The 17,078-nt window shown below is 48.6% G+C and overlaps 1 protein-coding gene across 6 annotated transcripts in view; it reads right to left on the bottom strand.

The window, feature by feature from the left end:
* The window catches only part of SLC22A23 (solute carrier family 22 member 23), a 178,473-nt gene that overhangs the window by 20,839 nt on the left and 140,556 nt on the right, over positions 1–17,078 (bottom strand). For all 6 annotated transcript variants that reach the window (XM_064597253.1, XM_064597254.1, XM_064597252.1 and 3 more), the window contains exon 5: positions 1,907–2,034. In XM_064597253.1, the coding sequence (XP_064453323.1) occupies positions 1,907–2,034 (128 nt within the window). The remainder of the gene's footprint in view (positions 1–1,906; positions 2,035–17,078) is intronic.

Below are 17,078 nucleotides of genomic sequence, written 5' to 3'. Positions count from 1 at the left end.
GGTTCAGGTCCCGGCTCAACTACTTACTAGCTGTGTGATCTTCGGCAAGACACCTGCCCTCTCTGTGCCTCAGCTTCCTCATCTGCAATTCAGGATAATTATGGTACCTCTCCCATAGGACTGTTGTGAAAAAGTTGATGTACGTAAAGCACTTAGTATTAAATATTAAGTTCGTATTTGCCAATCATTTGGAAAAGTGACTGACATCTAAGCACCATGTGAATGTCATCCTATTCTCATGGTCACTGGTGTAGGAACCACAGGTGCCCCTTTGCAAAGCATCAGCACTCGGTACTCGTTGTGTAAAGCAGACCTGGCTCATGGCCTTTTTTCCAGTAAAGCTGGGCTCCAGGCTTCCCGAGCCCGTCTGCCTGTGTGGGAGGGCCAGGCAGAGCAAGCCAGCCCCACAGGTGGAGGCAGCCGAGCCTTGCTGTCCCCATCTCCCAGGTCATGGGTCCAGGCCATGCTGGTCAAGCAGTAGCATCCGGGGAACGTCTATGGACTGTGAACCCTAGATCTGAAGCAGGAGTCTAATGAAAAGCCTGTGAACCCTAGATCTGAAGCAGGAGTCTAATGAAAAGCCTGTCTAGGAACCATGGAATAGACGATTCCAGGAGCCCTTCCTGGCCAGTGTGATTCAGATTTCCCGCATGTTCCTTCCCCGTTGTGAATGGAGACGTGACGCGTACATTCTCGTACCTCGCTTAGGTCTCTGCTCACCTGTGACCTTGGAGCCAGGCTCCCCCCAAGCGTCTGACTGGGATCCTTCACCCCCCCATCTCTCCACTCTGTGAATTTTTCTGACAGCACGCCTCCCTCCTGATGGATTGTACATTTCATTGTTCAATGTATGCCTTCCCTTGCTTGCCTGTAAGCTGCACGGAAAAGGCAAGGCTTTGCCTGCTTCCTTCTCTGTTCTAGAACAGTGCCCGGTACACTGCGGGCGTTTAGTAAATATCTGTTGGACAGAATTTCAGATCGTGGTGGGGGCTGGGGGGTGTACATATTCTCTCTTGGGCGGGGCCTGAAGAGTATTTTCCTGGGAAATTTATAACAACAGTATCATCGGGTTGTTGCCGTGGGTCAGAGCCCGGGGTTGGTTTTATTGGGACTTTCAAAGGGTCTGTGCACCATGTACATCAGAATCTCTGCTACTGCTTATTAACAATGCAATTTCTCAGAACTTATTCCAAATCTACTGGATCAGAATTTCTGCGTACAAGGGAGGGAACCGGGGATGTGGATTTTAACAACTTCCTGGTGATACCGACGGATCCCCAGCCTGAAAGGCCTGATCTAGCTTGTGGCGATGCTCCTGATACACACACATTCTATGGATCCGACCCCCGAAATGGGTAATACACTATCTGTTAACTAACCTCAATGTAAATAAAACTCTAAAAAAAAAATTAAACGGCTCTGAACTACTCTACAAAAAGACTTCACTTTCCTATTTCTTCAGATGCCCAACAGATAGGTCATGACAGAGACAGACAGTGGCATCTCTGAAGTTCATACGTGGGAAGAGAGAGGCAGTGCGGACCAGTGCCACCCCAAGCCAGGGCTCTGCGGGTGTATAAACCGGGCTGGTAGGCACGGCTGTGTACCAGACTCGGGCTGGACCCCTCCCAAACATTCCCAGATGACTGGGTGCATATTAGGCTCATGCCTCACTTCTGGGTCTGGACAGGACAGCGTGTTAGACTTGGCCAGGAAAGAATCCAACACCTAGAAGGTGGAGAGAATTTCAATTCCCGTACATTCCTGGTCCAGCTGCAGACCAACCATTATGGAAACTTAAACCAGGAAGGCAGCTGCTTGGTAAGACCGTGGTGACTTCGTCCAGGCCACGTGGTGCCTCTCCCGATCGGGGTGGGGCTGCGGGGCTGAAGTGAGCACTACTCACCGGGCATCACACCTTTGATGTCACTCTCGGGGTTCATGCAGTTCTTCTGCGTGAAGTGCAGGATCAGCTTCTTTGCAGCCTCAAACTGCTGGGTAGCCATCAGCCACCGCAGGGACTCGGGGAATATCCTTCAAAGACACAAAGGGAATGGGTGAATGTCTTCGGTTCTGCAGGGCATCAAGAAACACAGCCCCAGGACGCCTGGGTGGCTCAGTCGGGTAAGCATCTGCCTTCGGCTCAGGTCATGATCCCGGGGTCCTGGGATCAAGCCCCGCATCGGGCTCCCTGCTCCACGGGAAGCCTGCTTCTCCCTCTGCCTGACGCTCCCCCAGCTTGTGCTCTCTGACAAATAAATAAATAAATAAAATCATTAAAAAAAACCCCACAAAAACAAACAAAAAACCCCACAGCCTCTGTCCTGGGCCTGCAAGCTTCACAGGTGGGTGGCATTCACTTCCCACCCATGTGAAGTAATGGCCAATGAATGCTCAGGATGCTCATGAGCCGAACCAGAGAAGCTAAACTGAGGGCTGGGGAAGGGGTCTAAATTTTTTTTGAGAAAATATAAAAATGATGACTTTCAAAACGCGGCATATAGGAACAACAATCCTATCATTTGTGTCAAGAAATCAGTGTCAACTTTTCACTAACTATGGATTTCTACAGCAGGTTTAAGCAGTCTGTTGAAGGGCTGCTTTTGTTATATTTTGTCACAAAAACCAAATAGTAGTAGAATGATTTTAAGTTTAAAAAAAAATGCCCGATGTGAGCAACCAGCCAGTTATCTTCAGTTTTCGAACATGCGAAGGCTTTCACAGGACTTACCTATAGAATTACTTTCATCTTGCTGCTAACTGCATGCCACCTCCCTCTGAAGTGACACCACATAACACAGCAGGTTGCAAGTTTTATTAGCCAACAGATTCCTTGATTGTGTTTAGGATGAGCCCTTGTAAGAAGTCCCAATTTAAAAAAAAAAAACTAGTGTTTTACCATCAGTGCATTTGGTAAGTTTACTTTTTTTTTTTATTCTTATGTTAATCCCCATACATTACATCATTAGTTTTAGATGAAGTGTTCCATGATTCATTGTTTATGCATAACACCCAGTGCTCCATGCAGTGCACCCCCCACTTTATCCATTCACCACCACCAGGCTAACCCATCCTCCCACCCCCCTCCCCTCTAGAACCCTGTTTGTTTTTCAGAGTCCATCATCTCTCATGGTTCGTCTACCCCTCCGATTTCCCCCGCTTCATTCTTCCCCTCCCGCTACCTTCTTCTTCTTCTTTTTTTTTTTCTTAACATATATTGCATTATTTGTTTCAGAGGTACAGATCTGAGATTCAACAGTCTTGCACAATTCACAGCGCTTACCAGAGCACATACCCTCCCCAGTGTCTATCACCCAGTCACCCCATCCCTCCCACCCCACCCCCCACTCCAGCAACCCTCAGTTTGTTTCCTGAGATTAAGAATTCCTCATATCAGTGAGATCATATGATACATGTCTTTCTCTGTTTGACTTATTTCGCTCAACATAATACCCTCCAGTTCCATCCACGTTGTTGCAAATGGCAAGATCTCATTCCTTTTGATGGCTGCAAAATATTCCATTGTATATATATACCACTTCTTCTTTATCCATTCATCTGTTGATGGACATCTTGGCTCTTTCCACAGTTTGGCGATTGTGGACATTGCTGCTATAAACATCGGGGTGCACGTACCCTTTCGGATCCCTACTTTTGTATCTTTGGGGTAAATACCCAGTAGTGCAATTGCTGGATCATATGGTAGCTCTATTTTCAACTTTTTGAGGAACCTCCATACAGTTTTCCAGAGTGGCTGCACCAGCTTGCATTCCCACCAACTGGTAAGTTTACTTTTATGACAGTACTTACAAGTCAGTCAAAGAGAACAGGGTGCTTGCTTGGAGCAGGGGTTAGCTCACTTCTCCTGGACAATATCTGTAAATATTCTAGGTTTTGTGGACCTGCGAGGTCTTTGTGGTTAACTCCTCAACTCTGCCATGTGTCCGAACAGCCACGGACAACTCATGCAAGAACAGGTGTGGTTGTGTTCCCTTCGAACTTTCCTATAGAAGAGGGGCCACCCCTAATAGGGAGGAAAGTAAAAGCTGGAAATCAGGCCCCCCCACCCCACCGCCCGCCCCAGTCATCACCGCATTTTATTTCGGTTATATAGTATCAAGGAGTCATGACTGGTGTGGCTAAAAAGTTAGCATTGCAACTACCCCCCAGCAGCCCTGCAAGCTCTGGAGAGCCTCTAATTAAAGTAATCCAGAAGCTGGCTTGTAAATCTTCGTTTGTTCATGGGGGATCCCATACGCAACAATGAAATCAAGCTTATTTTCCGTGTCGTACTTTCTCTAAGCTGTCTGATCAAGTTCCTGAGCACTGAGAAGTGGGTTCTGCTGCTCCTCTGATTGTAGATTTTAGGTCCTGGTTTGGGTAGATAGAGCCCTGCAGGCACGGGCCACTCTGAGCAGCCGGGCCCCCGGTGGGTGACGGCAGGGGCCTTCTGTGGGGATCAGAGGCGCTTCTATAAACAATGCTGGGGAGGCTGGATAGAGGGCCTCAGGCCAGCCCAGAAGCATCCCCAATTTCCAGATGCCCCACAGGACAGCCCACACCGTGGCAGGCCACCTGCCATGGCCCTTGACTACTGGGCCCAGTGAGGCTCCGCATGGCTGTGGCCTGAATACTGGCCCCGGGATCCGCCTGGACTTCGGGGTGCCTCTCGGCAGGGGGCCCTATAGCCAACACCAGTTGCCGAGCTGCCGCCTTCTTCAGCCGGGCATGTTCACAGGTCGTCCAAATATGCTCAGCCACTTTGGGAGAATCCTTTTTAAAAGGCATCTCAGAAAACCAGCTCATATATTTCTCTGACAGCACAAGATGTTTTGCAGGTGGTCTCTGAAGTGTAAAATATGGTCTAGAACACGAGAAAGTTTGGGGTCCTTTTAACAAAGTAATTTAAAGTAATTTACATCAAATGTTTATGGAACAAACTCCACAGCAGGGAACAGAATTTGAAAATCAAGACCATAAAGGTGCTCGATGCAGGAAGAGCAAGGCCCAGAGCCCAGGAGTCAGCGGGGGAGAGGGGGAGCTCAGTTCCCCCCCTCCACCCCTGGGGGGGCGGGATCCCCAGGCACCTGGGGCTACAGGCACAGAGCAAGTAAACAAGCAAGGAATGTCATCCACCACCAGAACAGGGGGTTTCATGTCCCCCAGCAAGCGGAGGTCCTCTTCCTCCATTTACCCTAAAGCTTTGCCGGCAGGGTGGGGCTAGGTGGGGAGAACCCTCATGAGATGCTCTGAACAGTTCTGATGCCTGAATGGGAGGTGAGTGACAGCTCTAGGAAACTACAAAGTGATGTCTAGTTGATGTCACTTTGTCTTCAAGGGAAAGCCCTGCACTATGCATAAAAAGCTAACGTTTTTGTTATTGAAATCCCATCAGTCTAGGCATTAAATCCCACCAGGACCCACAGAGCCCTGGCCCTTCAGGAGAAGAGGCTCCTCTTCCCAGGTTTCAGAGCCACAGACGGAGACCAGGGTCCCATGCGGAAGGCATCATGTGTGATCTGGTGGCCCATGGCTCTTGGGTCTCAGGGATGCTGCCCTACTCCTGACGGCCCTGTCACCCTCTATCACTCATTTTTCTCACCCCCAAATCATGCCTAAAGACAACAGACTTTGGATAACTAAAAATCGGTAAGAAAAAATAAATGCCCTTATGAGAAATGACAAGGAGCAAGTTTCTTCCTAGAGAATCTTTGAGAATGGCAAAGCTTGTAAAAGAGGGCTCAAGGACAGCACCATTTGCAAAGGCATGCCATGATCTTAGGATTTAAGAAGTGGGTGTGGGTCTCTTTTGGAGCTCAAACATTCTGTCACCAAATTCTTTTTTTCTAATATGTGTTGATGCATCCCACATGGATACATCCCTGACCTCAACCTAAGAGTCCTCCAACGTAGGAGGAGATCTCTATACATAAATAAGTAGACAGACAACTAAAGTAAGTAAACACACACACGATTTACCAGTGATTTGGATAGAAGTCTATACGGTATGGGACACAACTGGGGCCAAGAACCAGAGTGCGCAGTTGTAGGAAAGGGGTGCCGGGGAAGACTTTGGAGGGTGGTGGTATGCTTGGGCTTCTCGGGAGATGGGTAGGTGCAGCATGTGGTGGGGTGTGTGTGGAGACAGGACCCCGAGAAGAGGCGCAGGGCCATGAAACAGCATGTGTCTGGGGGGCTGCAAGCTGGTAAAACGGGAATGCTGGGTGTGAGCTGAGAAGAGATGAGGAGAGGCAGAGAGGCAGGGCCCAGGTAGTGGGGGCTCCTGAGCACCACGGAGTCTAATGAGTGGTAGCCATCCAACCAGAAGGAACTGCAATGAAGACAGCGCTCTCCCAGAAGATTTGGACATGAGAACAAGGGCCGACTCCCATTAGCCACCCAGCCCTGCTTCCAGTGGCCAAGAGCATCGCAAACGGCCTTCCCTAGGACTGGATTTACAACCACCAGGCACTCTTCCGCACGTTTCCCACGTACTGAATACTTTCAAGCTTGTGAGGGGGTAGTGATATTACTCCCATTTCACAGATGAGAACACTCAGGCACAGAACGTTCAAGTACATCGTGTAGATTCCAGAGCCGTTAAGTGGCAGAGCTTAACTGAACCCAGGCAGTCTGCCTCAGGAGCCCACATCCTTAACCTCGGTGGATGTGGCAAAGAAACCTCACACGCCCAGATGGCGCTCAGGTGACAGAAGCTCGGGACGTACTGTTCTAGTGATGCTTCCTTGGGTGTTCCAGAATGCCACAAGCCCAGAGGATGCTTGCACGGAATGATGAAGTTTTATGAGGCCCACCACACACTTAAAAGTTTACTACAAAGCCATAAAGAACTCGCTGGACTATCGGCCTAGGAGAAAGCCCAGAGATGGCTTTCTAGTTTGGAAAATGGGCCGTGTGGCCATATTATGGGAGCTTAATGAAATCTCTTCTGACAAGTACATAATGTAATAACACCACGCAAATTAAAAAGCCAGCCAACAGCCCAGGACCTAGGAGGAATGTAGCAGAACCTTAGAGAAATCGATCATTTTCAACAAAAATAAAAGAGCACGGTAGGCAGCAGGAGGCTGCGTCTGCCCGGTGCACCCTCCCGGGCAGATGGTAAGAAAGTGCCCTTGAGGGTGACTTCTGCAACCACGCCAGGTACCTGGGCGTAAAAGCCACAGTGGCTTCTCTGGGAGGTAGTTCTGCAATGGCCTCTGCCTGTGGCTCTGGGAAAAGGAAGCGTCCACGGGGCCAATGGCTTGTCTCAGCCCACAGGAGCTGAGCAAGACATTTCAAAAGCTGGAAGGATTTAGTTCTTTCAAGCTCGCTATGTGGTAGTATTATTATCCCTCTTGCTCAGATGGGGAAACCGAGGCAAAGAAAGTACAAGTATCTGGCCCAGATGACACAGCTCTCAAGTGGCAGAGCCGGATGTGAACCCATGACTAGAGAGATGTTCAGGCTGGGATTGCTCCAAGTCAGGTGGTTCCATGAGCCCCAGGGCTTCTGCCGGAAGGATGTGGGCAAGCCCCACTCTAGCTGCTCTGGTCCTAAGCCCCACACAGCAAGCGAGTGTGGAGGAGGGAGGGCGGACGAGGGGCAGTGCCGGGCAGACGCCTTGTCTCTCCCCTGCTGAGGATCACAGGGCTGACGGGCCTCTCGGCCCGAGGCAGACGATGGATTGTTCTGAGGCCTTCTCCAAACTATGTTCGGGATGGTTAGAAGGTCCATGATCCCGTAGTCACAATTCCAGAATCCCAAAGATTCTGAAATCCAAAAACCTCGCTGCTTAACTCGCTTGGCAAGGAGACGGGCGCTGGCCTGACCTCGCCGGAGGCAGAACCAGACCGAACGGATGCGAGCATTTTGAGTCTTCAGGCACTGCTCCTCCTGAGCGCACATACATTTCACTGCAGAAGCATCGAGTATCTGATGCTGAGTAGCTGAAGACGGACGGGGCTCGGACACTTCAGAATCTGGGACGGGCGATGGTGGAGCTGCACGCGGACCATGCAGGTGGCGTCTGTCGAGCACCTGCCTGGAGTGGGCTGGGCGGGCGGCGCTCTGTCCGCTCAGCCGACGGTCTCGGTCAGAGGCGAGCCACCCTCCGCACTGCGCTACGGCTGGGGACGCTGGATCAAAGCCTTCGGCTACGGAATTAATTTTTCACTAAGCAAATCACAGATCAATCCATTCTCTACTTAAAAATGAAAATAGGGGCGTCTGGGTGGCTCAGCCTGTTAAGCGTCTGACTCTTGGTTTCGGCTCAGGTTGGGATCTCGCGGTCGTGGGATGGAGCCCCGCGTCAGGCTCTGTGCTCAGTGCAGAGTCTGCTTCAGCTTCTTTCTCTCTCCCCCTCTGCCCCTCCTTGCTCTCTCTCAAATAAATAAATAAAATCTTAAAAAATAATATAGTGCAGCCCTCCTGGACCCCTTGCCCCAATCCTGGTGCCCTACATGGCCCTCGTCCTCCCTGCTAGGGGTGAACACCTGCCTGGTGGGGGCGAATCCTTCCAATCACACTCTGGGCACTTGTACGCTTACATATCTCGGTGCTTCTTCTGCTATATCACACCGCCCCCACTTTCAGTGAAAAATGCCAGTTTCACCCTCAAAATTTCCCTTCCTTCCAGACTGGCACATGTTTGCCCACAGGTGGCCCAAAGACCATCACTCACAAATATGTGCACAGTGGTTTCTATCTTGAGGTCCTGGATCAAACCCACACTAACTTCCTACTTGTGACCTGGGGCCACCTGACACAAGGCCGACCCAACCTCAGAACAACGTGAGCAACATCATTTTCCAGCATGAACTTGGAACATCATAAAACCATCAACCTATCGGTCACTTACCCCGTGGCCTCAACTATTCTACAAAAAGCCAAGGACCAGCAATCACGTGAAAAGGGCCTCTGACTCAATCACATGGAGCTTTCGGAGGCCATCCCCCGGAAGGCAGACTGAGGTTCCCACTCAGACACCCGTGCTCTAGGTTTGAAAGCCCCAGGGCAGACAGGAATGGGGAGAGGCCGTTCGGAGCCGAGGGGCACAATCTCGATCGGTGGTACAGTTCACACACCACGAAGGCTCACACTACTGGAATGTGCCTGATGCCATATGCAAACCCTCTAAAGACCCACCAAGAAGAGGCAAAGTTATAAAAATGAACTTCAGAGTCAGAGTGAGGTCTCTGACTCAACCCAGCCCCTCCAGGCAAAGCGCATGGACTGAGCCCCTACCATGCCTCCTGGGGTTGGGGGAGGGTACAGTGGCACGGTCAGACCTGGACCTTGGTCTTTAGACCTCTAGACCAGTATTATTTTCTTCACGTCACGCTATGTTTATAGCATTGCTTAAAAAGCAGGAAAGTCTATTTTAGAAAGATGCCCACCAAATAGCTACACTGAAGTGCTGACTCTTGATGAGTTATATGGAAAATTTATTTACATGGAATCGTTTTCCCAGTGGTATCACGTAAACGATGTTACTATGTCAAAGCTGATAAATTTTCCATGTTCTCCTAATTGCTACCACTAAATGGTTGTTCTTCAAATTGTGTGTCTGCGTGCCATTCAGACAAGGAGAACCCTATCTGCTTCTCCTCTCTCGCACCCCCTGGTTCGCCACATGCTTTTCAGATCCCAGTCCTCTAGATGTAATAGTAATGTGTTGTTTCTGATGCACTTGCCTGTCTTTGTCTTCATTTCTGCCTCTTCTGTTATTTGGCTAAGTGTTAAGCCCATCTGATTTCCATTCACGGATCTGTTTCACACCTAGCATCACTCGGTAGAATCAGTAATTAAAGCTCAATACTGTGATCCTTTCCTAATACTGAAGTCACTATTTTTTCCTTGACATTTAAAGATAAAACCAAGCATTCCTTCTACCCAGTTGGAGAACCAGACACCGGCAAGTCTACTATCTAGGCCGCCTTCTTGCTAATTCATTTAGCACCTGCTCAGATAAGATACCAGCTTGGCAACTCTGCATTAAAAGCATATCTATACTCTTTAACTGTCCTAGAATATTTATTCATAAAGAAAAAACAGGAAGTTAAGATTAACAGCTTATGTTCTATTAATTTTATCCTCGAGTTGTTTGTTCTCTTGAAGTATTACATTTAGAGCGATATGTGTGTGGACAGGTACGCCTTCACACTGTCAATATCCATCGTTCATGGAATCAGTGTGTACGGGGCATGATCAACCTGCCAGCAGGAAAAACATGTCAATTAACAGCTGCCTTACAGGGTAAGATCTTCCCTCCAGCAGGTCATCCAGTGTAGAGGGAAGGACATAGATGGGGTTGGTGGAGTTGGGTCATGGAAGGCTTGGTAGAAGCAAAGCTTCCCTGAGTGTGTATGTAAAAAGCATCTCAGACTATACTAAGGGCGCTTCTGATTTAAAGATGTGATTCTACCTGTTGATACTTGAAGATATTACCAAGTATCACAGTGCTACGAAATTCTGGAAAGAGTCTCAAAATTTAAAAAATGAGAGCAAAGTCTAGAATTGAATGAAATACAAGTTGGGAGAATATCTTAAGTTTCTGGTCCAAAGCTCTTACAAAAATATAGGCTTGGTTCCCATAGCTAAGCTTTCACTTGGATTTTTTTTTTTTTTTACACTTTAGTTTTGTCTGGTATACATATAAAGAAAGGTAAGTCGGTTCAATTCAGGGGATAGCAAGTGAATACGAATTAGCTCTTTTTAACAAAAATTCAAATTCATGATTTGAGTTAAACTTAGTAATTTAAATTAAATAAAATTAAATAAAAATTGGCTTTTAGGATGGCTAAACCCCAAAGTTTTCCTGAGGCAAATAACCCTTCTTGTAAATCTCTTTATAGAATATAAAATTCTTTCATAATTAAATGGCCATCCCACTTGTCACATAAACTCACAACTTTGTGTCTCTGATGTTTTCTAAAACGGTATACACCTAAATGATGTAATTCTTCCCTTATAGAAAAATTATAGAGGGAATACATCATGAGCCCCGGAATTATACATATTTTGTGACCTTGGGCAAATCACTTAACCCTCCGGACCTCAGTTTCCCCACATCTGTACAACAGTGTAGGGGGTGTGGAAGGACACCAAGGCCTTACCCCGGCACCAACATTCTCTGCGTGGATTTATTTCATGAGGCTAATGGCAACCATTGCCTTCTTCTGAAAGGTAAAAAAGATGCTGATCATAGCCATGCACTGTACAAATATTCTAATGCTGCCTTAATTTTTTGCCAGGCAGAATGAAGTCAGTACCGAAAATGTCTTTAGAGCTAGCCTTTTAAATAAGCAGTCCAGAATATCCTACAGTTGGGATAAATTTAAAATGTTCCTCAGTTCACATTCTAAACACGAAGGCTTAAAATTCACCTAAAAATGTTCTGGAACCTTGAATGTACCTGGGTTAATTTTCTCCAAGTTCTCTCTCTTCATATCCTCTTTTCCCTGATCCTTTTACTAGTTTATCCATGTAAGCAATTATCAGGCTGCAGAAAGTATAAGGCACCCAGGGCATTAAAAAAATAATGCCGTAGGGGGAATTAATTTGGTAGGCATTTTTGCAACCGATAAAAAAAAATGTATCAGAGGGGGAGACGAACCATGAGAGACGATGGACTCTGAGAAACAAACTGAGGGTTCTAGAGGGGAGGGAGGTGCGTGGATGGGTTAGCCTGGTGATGGGTATTAAGGAGGGCACGATCTGCGTGGAGCACTGGGTGTTATACGCAAACAATGAATCATGGAACACTGCATCAAAAACTAATGATGTATGGTGATTAACATAACAATAATAAAAAAAACGTGATGTTGAGAAACAACTGGAGGAGAGAAGTGGGCAGAAGGAACACAGGCTCTACCCTGTTGCTGCTTCTAAGTAGAATTTTATTGGCATCTCTGTACTAGCAGTTTGTCCAGGGAGTCCGGTCAACCTTCTCCCGGGAGTCAGCTTCTCCTGATCTGCTGGCTCCCATCTTGCTGATAAAGGAGCCCACGGAGGCCACAAATTCATTGACTTGTCATCGGGGGGGGGGCCTGCTGGTTCTACCTGACCTTGGACCCAGCTCTGGAAAGCAGCTTCTTGCCATTAGCACACTCACCCCTCCCAACCTCAACAGAAACAGTCTCGATGGAGTGAGGTCAGCCTGATCTGTCTGGGACCCCCACTTCTTATAGCACCAGATATATGCTCGGCCTCACTCTGTTTCCATCTACGTGGACTTTTGCGAGTGAACAGTGGGGCAACCACTGAGCAGTTATCACTAGACACCAGCCTACCCACTTTCTGTCCCCTCCACTCCCTCCAAACACACATGTGCCCATCGGCGCCCTGCATTCTGCCTGGTTTCAAGACTCCGTGATCCTCCAGCTCCCACAGGGTAGCGAGATGGAATGTCGGAGCACATCCTAGGTGTGCGGACAGTGAGGACCACGGAGCTGGTAACACTGGCCTCTAGAACAGAGGCTACATCCCCTGACAGAGGACGTGGTATTGAAGGGCCACATGTTCCCACGTTCACAGGTCTTTCTCCACTTGGACTTGGAAGCGGTTTTGTTGACCGTAGGGGTTCCTGTTACTTTTTACATAATCTCTGCAGACTCAGAAGTTAAAAATGGGGCAGCCTCTTGCCTGAGGGCTCCCTAAAATTCCATGCCATTAGCAAATCCCCAAACAGCAAGTCGGAGAACATTTTGATCTCACTTTTAATTGCTCATTCAATTGTTATGATTGAAATGTGGGCTGCCATTTTTATTTATACATTTGCCTTGGACAGGACTAACCAAATCTTCCCCCACTTAGATAATTTGCTGACAAATAGGATTTGAGTAAATTTCTTTTTTGGCTTTAAAATTCCTAGAAGTCCCCCTAAATTAACTATCTGATAACCTGTAAAAATAATTATTGCAGATTTTCAAGCTCCCAGAGGCTATATGCTTTTTATGATTCATCTCTTTCACTTTCCTTTGAGGAAAAGATTTTCTTGTGTGACTTTACTGTTGGTATAACTGAATTCAGTTTCCCTCCTGCTGTGCTGGGAGCCCTGCAGCCCTTCCTTTACCAGTAATAGAGTCTGCAGCCTGTGGTACTTTGACCGGCTTCTGAAATAAAACTGTTTTTGATGGAAGAAGGTACTATGTCCCTCACGTGTGTGTGGGCAAGAAAAAAGACTGATAATCGCTGGAATGAATACACACACACACACACACAAAATTTTAAGGGGTCTTTTAAAATCATTTCAACAATGACAAGAAGCAAAATTAATTCACCCACTTAACACATTTTTATGGAGGCCCCATTAGGGAAGGTAGTGATTGCCCAATGATTTTAAGAAATGTTTTTGTACATGTTAGGGAAATGCTAAATAACAAGAGGAACTAGAAGAGAAGACCACCCCCCACCCCGGGTGAGAAGCCTGCTCTGTGCCCCACGCATGGAGCTCTTGGTGGGCCAGGGCCCTCCCCATCCTCCCGGCATGCTGGGTCTCACCCCCAGGGCCCAGCAGCACCACTAGCATGATGACTGAGAGGCTACTGGTCCTCATTCTGGCTCTGGGTTTTGCCTTCTGGCTTTCACGCCTCGGCTCCAGGTACCAGTTCTAGGACGACAAAACAAGCTGTTGAATAGCCCCGTGTCTCAGTTTCTCCATCTGTACTAGAGGCCTTCCTAGTACCTCCTTCAGAAGGTCACCAGGAGGATCCAAGGGGCCAAATTATTGAAAGTGCTTGGCGGCGCCTGGCTCGGAGCAAACCCTCCAGAAATGTTAAAAATGAGTATTATTCTGTCCAAAATCTTTCTGATATTTGAAAAGAGCCAATGATATTTAGGACCATTTACATATTGGAACTGTTAGTACATTTTTATGCTGGATATTTATCTAACCCGAGGCCATTTAAATGTTTTACAATGGCTTTTTTCTTGAAATTTTTAAAAATTAAAATCCCCTTTAGCACATACCTTTTTCCTAAGAGTTTTAATTGTTTTACTCCTCTACTCTGTGAGTTCCTCATGACAGCGTGCTCTAATTTCCTCTGTTTCAAGGTTTATCTTTCATTTGGGGAACTGATACTATTACTTATTCTCAGTGTTCTGTAGTGCAGCTTGATCTTTCTCTAATTTCCTCGTTATTTCCCATACGGTTTATTATTTCCTACTTATTGCCTTCCCAGATGCTTTTGATGATCACGCTGATTGCCAACAGCACTTCTTCTCTCATTAGGATGAAACTCCAGCTGTACAAAGCACAGTTAATAATTCACCATCTTCACACATTTCCAGCATGTCTGTTCTTTCTCGAAGCAGCTCAGGCAAAAATACATGTTTGGTGAGTCCAAGATGAGAATCCTCCCTAACTAGGTACCTGTCTAACGATCTTGGAGGAGAGTAAAAGAAAACTGTATCCAACGCTCTCCCGCGGGGGTGGAAGGTCGCACCGAAGGCAAAAACTCACAGAAGGATGCCCCCCACTGAACCTGCTCAGAGGACAGGACAGCGAGGGGGGAGAAACCTGTCCCTCCCATTACCCTTCAGCACAGGCTGTAACTTGAGACTCCAAAACACACATGCATCCAGGTTTATGTTCTCACAGTGCGGATAAAATTGTTAGATCCAGGACCCAGATTTTTTGGCCTTCTTTCATCCGTTCCGGGAATATCTCTGACTTCTGCTGTCTGAGACGGTAAGACAAATTTGCTCTCCGCAGTGGAATTGGATCAGACAGCCAGGCCTTGCGTGACATCTCACTGATCCTCAACAATGGCATCTGTCTCCTTTCCCTGCAGGACTGAGATACCTCTTCCTGCGAGAAGTGTGACTCCTCCACAGCTGACTCAGATCCTCTTTATGCTTCGACACCATCTTTATTTGGGGGGGGGGGCTACCGGGTCCCTCAGTCCATGAGCAAGACATCTGGCCTTTATTCTGTGATGTACCCACCCCACTTCTCGAACGCGAGCGCTCGTCAGCATCCCCTGGAGGGCTTCTGAAGCCACAGACCTGCTCCCCGCTCCAGACATTCGGACCCAGGCAGTAGGCCTGGGGTGGAGCCTGAGAATTTGTGTTTCTAACACGTTCCCAGGTGCTGATGAGGCCGCTGGTCCAGGGACCACACAATGAGAAACACTGATGTTCGAAAACCAGCTTTTAGTAACTTTCTCACACTTTTGAGTATTTTGGTGAAGCTTTTTGATGCCCCGGTTTCCCCCAGCTAGAAACAGGACTAAACCCACCAACCTAATCCAAGGGTTAATGGTTACCATAGTGTCACACACAGAAGCTTGCAGCTGGTCTTGGGAAAAGCGTCCCTAACATGTTAAGACATGTTCAAATCAGGGTACATCACGGGGCCTCTGCCACAGAGGGGGCCCGGCCTGTGAACCATGTGATGTTTCTCCTCCTGGCCGAGCTGTTCCACGGGGCGGGACGGTGTCCTCTGGGTTCACGACGACCCCGCCACACCTAGCCAATGCTGCTTGAAGCAGGGTGGGTGATCTCATTGGGGACCTTCCTGAGTCGGCATCACAACGGCCCCCCAGCATGCACGGGGCCAAAGCCGACGTGCACACGCTTGTTTTTATGAATAATCGCGAGGACTCGGCAGCACGAGTTTATATTTGAAGGTGTGGTGAGGTCACGTACCAACATTTTGGAAGAGCGGCACGGACATCTTCATCTCTTGCAATTCCTGCTTCACGTTGTGCCCTGCAAACACGTGAGGCAGATACCCCGTGGGCGCCTTCTCCCCCGCCTCCTCACCCTGGGTCAGTCTCCCCTAGTCAGATCCCTCCAGAAACCTGACGCCACCTGCTCTGTGTACCAGCTTCCTGACTGTCCACACCGCGGTTTTCTGAGACGGTCTCACTTAACGCAGACCTGCAGCCCCAAACGCACTGCCCCAGGCTGTGCCCTGCACGAGGACACTCTGTCCCCGAGCCGTGTGTCCCGGGGCAGGCTGCAGCCCACTGACAGGGACAGCTTTTATACACTTGGTGCAATTAGAAAGCGGCAGCCCTTGCCACCACCCCTTCTCTTCTTTTAAAAGATTTTATTTATTTCACAGAGAGAGAGATAGTGAGAGAGGGAACACAAGCAGGGGGAGTGGGAGAGGGAGAAGCAGGCTTCCCGCCGAGCAGGGAGCCCGATGCGGGGCTCGATCCCAGGATGCTGGGATCATGACCTGAGCCGAAGGCAGACGCTTAACGACTGAGCCACCCAGACGCCCCGCAAGCACCCCTTCTTCCGTTCTGGGCTCACCTGCCACTTAGCGGCACATCTAAGCAGAGGTTCTCTTAGATTCTCCCTTCATCTGGTGTTTTGGATACTGAATCTGCACTCTCCCCCTCCCCCAACCCCATTTGTTTTCTGTGACCCCGGAAGAAGTCCACATTTATTCTGGAAAAAGGATAGGTCGATACGAGTTCCTTCTAGATGACCCCTGAGGCTCTGCTGCCCTTTCTTACTTTCTAAGTGAAATGACTGAGCGAGCGCTTCTATCAGGCTCTGGTGTCCTGAGGGACAAAGACCGTGGGGATCTGAGCCTCGGGCGCTGGCACTGTCCGTGGAGTCACCCACTACCTCTGCCAGGATTCTCATTCAGGTGAGAACTCTTCACAGTAGCCTCTCTTCTTCTGTTCTTGCTTCCTGACGAGGTGCCTAAATTTGACTCTGCGAAGCATCCAGCATCCCAGCGAGCACATCCTTTCATCGTCTCGGGCCACTGAGCTTCTGAAGCTCTTCCTCCACCTAAGCCCCGCGGGCCAGCAGCTGGTCCCGCCTGGACCCGGGGGTCAGCAGCATCCCCAGGCAGCACGTGCAAGGACGTTCATCTCCTCCAGAGGCTCACCCGCTGGGGCCCCAGTCACTCGCGCACCACGTCCTCCCCGGGGTCCACCTGTACTCACCACACCCCCTGTCCAACCCCAGCCGGCCCCTGGGCGCGTCACACCTCGGCTGCTGCCACTTCCTCCTGACTGGCTCACTTCATTCCAGAACATTCTGTAACCCTGGAGCGGCTGTAAGGCTCCGGATTAATCATGCCTTTTTATTTCCTGCATTTTCTGAGGTTT

Source organism: Mirounga angustirostris, unplaced genomic scaffold (assembly GCF_029215605.1).
Source record: "Mirounga angustirostris isolate CCGP_5_RB_7025 unplaced genomic scaffold, mMirAng1.0.hap1 SCAF_8, whole genome shotgun sequence".
NCBI lineage: Eukaryota > Metazoa > Chordata > Mammalia > Carnivora > Phocidae > Mirounga > Mirounga angustirostris.
This window is presented reverse-complemented; position numbering and strand designations above follow the sequence as displayed.